Source organism: Anopheles nili, chromosome 3 (assembly GCF_943737925.1).
Source record: "Anopheles nili chromosome 3, idAnoNiliSN_F5_01, whole genome shotgun sequence".
NCBI classification, from domain to species: domain Eukaryota; kingdom Metazoa; phylum Arthropoda; class Insecta; order Diptera; family Culicidae; genus Anopheles; species Anopheles nili.
This window is the reverse complement of record NC_071292.1, coordinates 26,217,602-26,228,265: the sequence shown is the minus strand read 5'-3', so window position 1 is coordinate 26,228,265 and position 10,664 is coordinate 26,217,602. Positions and strand designations below refer to the sequence as shown.

The following is a 10,664-nucleotide window of genomic DNA, read 5'->3' as shown; positions in this document are numbered from 1 at the left end:
ACATGCGCGATCGCGGGTTGGAAAGGCTCGAAACGGCAATTAGCTGGGGCAATTTTTTTTTTTGGTTTATTTGCCACATCGAGAGCCATCGAGCGCGTCACACAAAAATGTAATTCAACTCGAGCGTGACGGTAGGCGTCGACCTTGGGCGATCGAGCTGGCGACGATGGCGGGCAGACTTCCTTTATACATATTTTGCTTCGATTAATGCGTGAACCGAAGATTGAATAAATTATCGATCGCCATCGTTAGCTCGGGTTGTGGTTGAGCGGTTTTGCGATTGCGGGCGGACGTTAAAAATGGCGAAATATTATGTTTTGTTTCTTTCCAACCCCTTGTATAAATGTGGCTGGAAGCTTCGTTTTAAACGCAGGGTAACATAAAAACTTTCAGTTTAATCGATCAAACGATTTCCCAGTTGCACAAACCGTTTTTCACAGGGGGCGTGCGTAGCGAATATAATTGCAGCTGAGCGTTTTTTTTTTTGCCCCCACATCGATGGTGCTAGATATTTAGCCATGATTTATCCCAAATTGGGCATGTCCTCGCTTCTCCTAACGCTCTCACCACATGGCAACCCGCCTCGCCCGGAAATGGGGCAAAGTTCACGAACACACACAAAAAAAAATATGAAAAGCAAAATAAAAGTAGCGTTATGATAAAATCGCTAAAATTAGCCCGATCGTTAATTCACACTCCAATGCACTGAGTGGGAGGGTGTTTCGAGCGGGAGGTCCCACCGCACAGGGGGCTGTAAACATTTACGATCATCATTAGCGATAAGTGACGGTTCCTGCCCATGCCCCAGCCCACTCTCTGCTTCCCGGCTAGAGATGCATCTTCGCGAAAAAAGTTTGTTGAACTCTCCCTGCTTCAGTGCAAGGGGGCGAGAAAATTGGACTCACCGTCCGCAAACCGACGGTGAAGGAGAGAGAGAGAGAGAGAGAGAGAGAGAGAGAGAGAGCACGAGCTCGTGGCTGTGTGGTTATGCTCCAGAGAAAACCCACCGTAACCATAAATGCCGTTTGCGCGGTTTCGCCTTATAAAACCAACCGAGTCGGTGTTGGCGGCAGATTTCTACTAACATACTCACATAGATTTTCTCCTCTGTGGGGGCATCTGGTGTGAGGATGCCGTTTTCCAGCACGAGCTGTGTGGCTCCGATTTTCACCATCATCAGCAAACATCGGCGTCATCGTCATCATTGCCTTCCCCTATCTAATTTCCCTCCTAATTCGAGTCATCCGTTTGGGCGTTTTTTTTTTCATTTCACGTTGTGAAATATGGAAAAACTCCACCCATTTAGTACACGAGCCACAGAGCACAACTGAGCATTTCCCAACCATTGCTATCCCATGACTGTTCGTTTGGAAGATGGATGATAAAAATATGTTTCCTCCAGCGAAGTGACAACGATGAGTTGCCTTATGACGAAAAGCGTCACGCTAGAGAATTTTCCACGGAAACGGAAGTGCTCTTAAGATGCCATCCGCGAGTGCTTCTTGCTTTCATCATCAGCATCATAGCCCTCACCTTGTACAACAGCGAACGATTGGCATCTTTTGCATCAGATTTCGCCCGTGCTCGGGTGCTCTCAAGTGGGCAACTTTCGCTGCTCCCACCAACTGGGCGCCTTTAGGGAGGGTTGCGCCATCTTCCACCGAAGAGTGGCTGTGACGAACGCATTAGTTCCAGTTTTTGGTTAGCACAGGGCACTTTTCTCTATTGTACCTTCAGTTACGGCTGACTGATCGGTTTCTGGCTATATTTTTTTACGTTTCAACCCACTCAAGACGAATCTTCCAGTCAAATGATGAGATAGCGAAAGAAAGTACGAAACCGCCTGTAATGGTTTGGTTGTGGATGGGCACAAGGTACAAGTGTTGGAAAGGCTTGTCATTTTTCCGTGTGACACTGCGTACTTTTTCCCTTACCAACCGGAACCGGACGTAGCGTGCGTGCTGCGTGACAAGATCGTCACCGATCGAGATCGTTGATCGTCGAGCTAATGAAAACAGCCGGCTCATGTGAATGATGCAACGTTTTCCAACCGCAACGCCGATAAGAGCCGCATTTCCGACCGGATTTCCATTATTAACGTCAACGAGGCGAAATGCGTGCAGACAATTGCAAAATATTAAAAATGAGCTGTTGCTTAAATTTCACCATAACTGTTTAGCATATTTTTCGAGCTTCATTATGGGAGGTTTATTTATTTACATCTTTTAGCATTGAGAAATTGCAGCTTTCATTTTTTGCAGTATTAATCATATGAAAGAAATAAAACAATTTATGAGTGCATTATTTGCAAACATATATTGAGTGTGACAAGAAGTAGCCCATCTGTACGACTTCATCGGCCGATTAAATGGTATCCAATTCCGATCTAAACGCTCCAAAAATTCCGGCATATTTTATGACAAATAATTGCACGAAAACGCGTGCACTGTCAACTTTCCATGAGCTGGTTATTAAACCATCGTGACAGCTAATTACAATCGCGATGGTGGTCATCTACACGCAACACCTGGATCATAGTTTTCCATCTCGACCAGTTAACGTCTAGCCATGATGGGAAGCGTAGCGTTCGCTCTCGTCACATTGCTGACTCTGCTCGCAAACAGTGTGCCTGCAAGCGCGAGAAAAACGGATGCAACACTGGTAAAAACCCACGGACCCATTGATCGTACAGTGTGTTTGGAACGTTTTGCGCCTTTCTCGTAATTCTAGCGACAATCGATCACCAAGCATGGCTACCCGGTAGAGCTGCACAGGGTGACCACTCAGGATGGGTACATTCTCACGCTAGTTCGCATTCCGAACTCCGATCACCCGGAAAAAGCGCCCGTTCTCTTGCTCCATGGACTGCTCTGTTCTTCCATCGATTGGACCGTACAGGGACCGGACCGATCACTCGCCTTCATCGCCGCCGACGAAGGTTATGATGTATGGCTGGGAAATGTGCGAGGCAACACCTTCTCGAAGGAACACGAATCGCTTAACAGCCGTGATCGTGAGTTCTGGAACTTTAGTTTTCACGAGATTGGCCTATACGACGTGCCGGCTATGGTGGACCACATCCGAGGCAACACCTCTACGGACGCCATTCACTTCGTGGGACACTCGCAGGGGGGCGCTGCGTTCCTAGTCATGGCGAGTTTGCGTCCAGAGTACAACGCTAGGTTCGCGAGTGTCCATCTAATGGCTCCGGCGGCGTACGTCCACCATGCGACTTCTCCGTTGGTGGAGTTTGCAGCTCGTCTTGACGAGCTGGAGATGTTCGTCAAGCTGACGCGTACCTACGAGCTTGGAGGTCGTGGACCTGGCTCAACGATGGATCTTCTGTACACCGGCCACAAGACAGGGCTCGTCCCAACTGATCTCGTACTGATGAACGTGTGGTATTTCGTAGGGACGCACGACTCCATCAACCGGTCGGTGGTGAGTGAAATCCTAGCCAACACGCCAGCAGGCTGCTCGGTGCACCAACTACTTCATTTCGGTCAGAACTATCGCGCAAAGGCGTTTCAGATGTTCGATTATGGTCCGACCGACAATGTGAAGCGGTATGGCACAAAAATTCCACCGGAGTATCCACTGCAAGCCGTCACTGCACCGATCATTTTGTACTACAGTGAGGGTGATATCTTCGTGGCGGCACAAGACGTGCAGGAGTTGACCGATCGACTACCGAATGTAGTTCACTCGCACAGGATCAACGTGCGTCGGTGGAATCACATCGACTTTTTGTTCGATATTGGCGCTCATCGGCTGTACCGGACGGTAGTTGGTTCGCTAAGGAACCAAAGCATCGTCGAGATCGCAGAAAAGTAGCTTAGAGTCAGCGTTGGACGTGAACCCGGCCACCTTAAACATGATTCAAAATGAAGTATACACATCTAGAAGAGCAATTACTGCTGTTTTCTTATCTCATGATTATTTCACACCATTTTTTGTTGCAACCACTATCGTGACATCATCCATCTTTTTCCTAAGCCTTCCCTTCACATGGTTACAGTTTTTGCATTTATTCATTCGCCATTTCGTCGCGCATCGTTCCCTGTTCACTGAATACCTAATGTGCGCGATTGCACAAGATTTATTTTGCACCGACCGTGTAATTTTAATTATGAAATTTATATCAATTATTTTTTGCCTTCCTGCTTTGCTGATTTTCTTTTTGCCACCCAATTGAATATTGCAACTTACGTTTGCCCCCTGGCCCGGCCATTCGAACGGAAGAGAGAGAGAAAAAAATCATTAGCAAAAATGTTAATTTATCTCCAGTCGCCGTGCAATACCGGCGTGGCTGATGAATCGGTCTGCTTGTTTTTTTTTCTTTTGATTTTCCTTTTTTCCTCGCATTGTTTCTGTCAATTTCCCATGCACGGAACATGCCCACTTCCGCCCATCCGCGATTGGTAACGCATGCGTGAGCTTTTCGTTGAGCCAAAATCAGCGAGATCAGCCCACGGGGTGTAGCGTGATTTTCCTGCTGTATGTTGGTTTTTTTTCCCCTCATCCAACCGTGGTTTGATGCCATTTTTACGATTAGCCTTTTACGGATCCGCTCGCCGGGTATCGCGTCGTGCCATCACAAACACGGGGCGGTTTGGGGCTTAGCTTTTCCTCCCGCGGTTCCCTTCGAGCGAGCGATTTTATTTATTTTCGAGTACCGATTCCTACGCAACGCATCCACAAATGTTTTTACGGCTTACGTCGACGCGTCGAGCGCAAACCCGCCAACGAAGAGCAACCCAAACGGTGCTGTAAAATGGGCTTCCCTCGGTTTGAGAGCGAAAGTGATTCGGATTTTCTATTCCAAATTTCACTGCGCGTTATTGGTGGGTGATGCAACCGGAATGAAAGCGTGTGAAAAGCAGCAATAACATAACTTTAATGCAACTGTAGCGAGATGAGCTGACGATCGTTCTATAGGTGTCTGAGGAAGCGTTTCTTCGAATATGTGTACGATTTTATTCTCTTTTTATGCCCACAAAAGTATGCACCAGAAGTAATTAAAGTTTCGCTATTATTTCGCCACAATATGTATCATAATACTCATGTGTTTTTCCTCTTCTTTTCCTTCCAGGTATGGACAAGATTACCGTGATCTATAATCATGATATTCCGCGGCCCTGGATTGGTACCGACGATTAAGTGACATTAATAGACTCCACAGATCCGATTCAATTCCCCTGAACTACTCTCTTGTGTTTTTCTCCGAACCGATGCAATCCATGTTGTTCCCGATTTGGAGTCCTTGCGAAAGCAACGGAACACGGAAGCGTGAAAGCATTAATACAAATTTATGAAGCTGTAATTGCCATTGCGGACCTATTCAAACCTCGGCTCGCTCCATATGCCCTACCACACGTGCGGGAAGGAAACCCATTCCGATCGCGCTAGAGACGCTTGATCGATCGAGTGATCTCAATCAATTCCTGCCCGCTTGCGTGCTCCGATTGCGTCCCTTCGACGAGGGATTCTCACGTGGTGGGAGGAAAATTGATGAACGGCGAGGGTGGTCTCTCCCATTGGCCGAGGGTTTGATTTATTAAACGATGCGCGTGCATTTGCTCTCTATAATCATGGCGATTGCGGCAACCGGCGTCGATTCTTGGGAACGAAGTCCGAAACCGTGGTCAGGTGCATACGGTCGTCGATGCATGTAGACCCGTGGACCATTCTTTTGCCCCACATGTGAGCCAGTATAGGACCGTTTTCCGTGTTTTTTTTGCTGGGCCGTTGTCTTGTCTAACCACGGACAGCAATTGCAAATGCATCGTGTAACGTGCTATCGAACAACCATTGATTGGATTGGTTGTAAATACCGAGGAACTCCCCTGGCTATTGCCCAGCGCTCGTACAAGCGTGTTTGCAAGCTTGTTTTGAGCTATTGCCATCGGTGCGCTGTTTGGATGATTAGCTAATCGAAAATTATCGGTTGTAAATTTAACAACCGACCGCTAATTCAGTAGGTTTTGTAAATACGCTTACCCTTTTTGGTTCGAAAAATGGTGAGCCATTTTTTCCCAATCCTCACACATTCTGGTTTGGTTGTGTAATTTTTTTAGAATTTACTACTAGCACCTTGAAACTGTGAGACATGTGATAAAATTATTCTTGCAAGTGCAGTAATAAGTAAGTATTTTATTTCTTCCATCAATTGTGAAGAAAATAATAATGCCCTTCAGTTGAACAGAAGGTATGGAAAGCATTCTCTTGCTTTAGCAAACACTTCGTCAGACCGTCGCTGGTGGTCGATCGTTGTTCCATAGATGATCGTAGCCCATTTCCCCATTTTTACTGATCAAATTTAGGCCTTAAACCGCGATTCCCACCGTTACATAATTCGTCACGTTTCGTGCATTTGTCAGGCAAGTGAAACGAGAACGCTCGCGATGCTCCCTTTAGCCCAGAAATCGAACATAGCGTCCGTCAAAAATGTATGCAGAGCAGCTCATTGCTTGGTGTCGTCATCGCCAAAACCTGCCAGGAACGCTTGCATAACTCGGTTGCCTTTGCTTGGCTTGAAAAAGAAGAAAAAAGCTCACATTTCCCGACGTCGATGGCAAGGCTTTTACACCGCCGTCCAGTACACACTTTGGAGATTCAATTAATGTCGATCGGTCCCGTACGTACACTCCCCCAGCGGTTAGATTCCCTCGGCGAAGGGGCCTTGAAGTCTCAGACCACGAGCTACAAACGCTGATTTGGGAAATCCCTTCACCACCGTTCGAGGGACGGAGGCTTTGCACCATCTCCACACCCAACCTAGACACGATCCACTCGCACTTGAGAGAACCCCCGAAAAAAGGGTTTGGCTGTTGGAATTCCACCTCGCAATTCGAACTCCAACGGAATTTGTTCGCGTTCTTGCCACTTCTGGACAAGTGGAACGTGAGTCAGTCGTTGCGATTAGTTCTGACCATTTGAGGGCACCAAAAAGGGCTACCCGTTGGGCAGTTCTGCACGCACGGTAAACACCACCAGAGACAATCTTCACCATGCTCGAGGGACTAAGAAACATTTAAATGATCTGATTCGATATGCAACTATTCAAATCCCAACCGACCTCAGTCCGGAGCGAATCTCGGTTTAGTGTGCGCTATGGTGCTATTCCTCAGCGACCAATTCAATCGCTACAAAACTGAGTGCTTTACCGAGGCACGTGAAGTCTAACAACGTTCAGCCTCATTGTGGAGAGACTGCTCCCTATCGGGTATGCTAAAGGACGCACGACGCTCGAGCTCAGGAATGTCGTGGGCTCGGCAACTATGATACACTACTGGTTCTATGGCTTATTCCCTCGCTCAATCAGTGATCGCTTTATTAGAGTTAGCTCTGAGGCGACCACTCCGCTTTTATACAGTACTGCACATGACCCAACCCACGAGTTCCATCGAGCGAGGACAAGGGAACAGTAAAATATTAGCCGCACTAATTAGGCCCCAACATCAATGGAGTGTGTTCTAGATAGGGTTTAGAAAATGGCTGCATGGTTTGGAAATAAAATATTAAGTGTTTTACTAATGACTTAACATGAAATAAATATATAAAACATAACCTCCTAAACAGCCTTCTTCTACCTGATTAGACATAAACACTCTCGTTGTGATATGTACAGCACATAAATTACAGCTCATTTAGAAAATATGCAACCTTATTTATATTAATCTAAGGACATTATTAAGTAACCAAAAGCACTGCAAAACTTGCAGCATAAATACAGTTGCATTCATTACAGATACATTGTATTGGTTCAGCAGGTCTGTTTTCATTTCATTCTTTGTCTAGCTGTTTCTCGGACTATGATTTATTATATTTTGCAATTGCAAAGATGCAGCTGTTAGACCTAAAGCTACTGATAGCCATAGAAATGAGCTTGTTGAAACGTACTTTACTTTTAACTTTTAACCCTAACTCCCTCTTTGTAGCTCTCGAAACCGCCACTCAGCACATGCTAAACCGCTTAAGCACGACAGTAACCATTCGACACCATTCGATAGCCATGTACAGCTCGATTCGAAGTGTGATCCAATAATAGAAAGATCGTTGAGCCGGTTTGAGGACACACTTGACTTTTAAGCATCAGAAAATCCCACAACAAAAGAAAACAACCGTTCGAACATTTGCCTTTGACATGCAAATTGGGCTGTCGATCGCACCGACGATCGTTCCCGAGTGGTGCTAAATTCCACAGCGTCACTTTTCGCGCCAGTGTCGCTCCAAAAATATTCAATTAAACTTTCCTTTCCTTACGCACTGGGAGCCATTGTTTGCCTGGCTTCAACCAGAAGGGAGTTCATCCCATCCCTGGTGCACCTTAGGCAAACAACCGTCATCAGCATCGCCCCGAAGGCGAAACCGTATTCCCACAATCCCGCTGCACTTGCACCAGGCACGACTCTCACTCTCACGGTGGGCCCATTACGATCTCAACCAGCTTCAACGAGCCATCGGGTCGGGAAGTGGTGAGCTCGAAAAATTAAGCTATCATCCGCCACCGGCGTGCTGCGTTTTCCTTCTTCAATCGGAAAACGCACCGCAACCGGGTGCTAATTGGTACTTTCTTCGTGCACGGAGTGGTTGCGATTGTTTCGGCCACCGGGTTGGTTGTCGCTGCCGGATCATGGCCTTACCGAGCTCCCCCACTGTGGGGTTGATGCGAAAGGGATGCTTTTTCCCGACGCCACGGCCCGTTTGTGGTCGCTTGCACGTAATAAGCGGGCTGGAACCTGCTTTTAAGCATGCTAATGATAGTGGCCCCGGATGAGCCGTCGGCAAACACCGGTCCGTCGTTTGGAACCCCCTTGGGTCGTGCTGGGTGGGGTTGAGGATCGTAAACTTGAACTTTTCTGCTACTGCCACTGAGCTGCACGCGGATGCTGTTAGAGATGCGTACGACGCGCTTTCGCACGGAGCAACGAGCTCGTGAAGCTACGTACACGGTGAAGTGCGGAATTATCGGGTTCATTAACACATTACTAGTTGAGCGTGCGCTTGAGGACATCCTCGGGGTAAGGTTTGATTGATCATTTGGTGTTTGAGAAGCCAACAAATGTGGGAAAGCCATCATTTTGTTTTTATGGTTTTTTTGAGGTTTTAAAACCTTCACCAACGATAATTAAGCGTACCGATATTGTACATATTGCAATAACAGAATATCTCAAATCCCCTATCACACACGTTTACGATTATCCTTTTTTGAATTTAATAGAGTGAGTGTTTTACCGTGTTTAAGTTCCCCAAACACAGAAACCAAGGGCGGAACATGAGTGTTGAATAAACAGCACAACGAGGCTTCCATTCGCTCGATCCGATTCGGTCCTTCAAGCGATACGCTTCATGTTCGCACTTTCCTTTTCAAGACCTGCCAGATCAGACACCTGTCATGTTCCGGGAGCTGAGCGATGAAAGTAAATAAATAATTGCAAAAAATAACAACGAACTGCTCCTACAAGATTGGGCGCTTTCCATCTTCCGAAGCGCATTTGTTTTAAAAAGAAGCCCGTGGATTATTTGCCCGTAGTGTTTCCTCGTGGCTCAAGATATAAGTGCCGCTACTTGATCCTTTGTTGATGTTTTTCCTTCCACTCTCTTAAACCCTGTCCGTGATCCAAACCCCGATGCAACCAAGATGCATGGTTCACGCTCAGCTCTACCTTAGAAGTTCATTTATTTTATTACCCCAGCACCCTTGCACGATCCCAATCGCGCGTGTTTTATTGGCCAATGATTAATTGTTGATTGGGGCGAAAATGATTCACTTTTGCTTTTCCTACTCTCACCCCCCACGCCGACCAGCACGTGACGTAACTCAATCAATCGTGCACAGGGGGCCGCTGGTCGCAACCTTGGCACTTTCCATCCTCTCGAACCTGCGTTCATCTCCTCTTGCCAGAGTGGCGATGATTCCGGGTGCCAAAGACCTTCAGAGTTTGCAGGGCGTGATCTACCGATCGGCATTTGGCCAGGAAGCCCCTTTCAAACCTGGTATGCCAGTCCTCCGGTTGGCTGCTGCTGCCCGTACGATCGTGCGGAGATTAATTTTCAAATATCATAATAAACCGACCCGCCGGGGTGACAGGAGAAATGTGATCGTTTGTGGGCCTGTGTAGCCTGTGCAGTCGCTCAAGCGTGGCGTCCGGTGGAGCTCCGGGTGCACAATACCGGAAGGGAGGATTTATTTCGACCCGAAGCCCGAACCGGACAAATGAGATCTCTATTACCGGGTGGGATTGGGCGACGATGAATGAGCCGTGGACCCAGGACCCGTTGAAGTGGCTCGTGTTTCGCGGGATTAGCGCTGTGGTTTGCTTTAACGCGGGCTGGCTATCGCCGATGGAACGGGAGTGAGAGAAGATGGAGAGATATTGTAAGCGTGTCGTTGCTTTGCACGAGCAGTTAATCGAAGTAGAAAGTGTTACGCAACATGATTTGTCAGTAGGATGGTTGTTAGCGGTTTAATTAAAATCGAGAGCTGCAGCGATGAAAATTTTACAATGAAACCGACCCGAAATGAACCTGAGGATACGGAAATTGCATTCCTACTGATACTAAAAAAAAAAACAATTATTAAACCTAGAGCAATTCTAATCTATCAGCACTCAATATTCTTTATATTGATTTTTGAAATATTATTAATTTAGATTGCATTG

At 46.9% G+C, this 10,664-nt stretch overlaps 1 protein-coding gene across 1 annotated transcript; it reads left to right on the top strand.

Moving 5' to 3' along the window:
* Positions 1 to 2,568: 2,568 nt before the first annotated feature.
* LOC128723961 (lipase 3-like) lies at positions 2,569 to 7,920 on the top strand. The gene is made up of 3 exons (XM_053817726.1): positions 2,569 to 2,661; positions 2,731 to 3,808; positions 7,865 to 7,920. Exons 1-3 carry the CDS (start codon positions 2,569 to 2,571, stop codon positions 7,918 to 7,920), a joined length of 1,227 nt encoding a protein of 408 aa, XP_053673701.1.
* Positions 7,921 to 10,664: the final 2,744 nt, after the last annotated feature.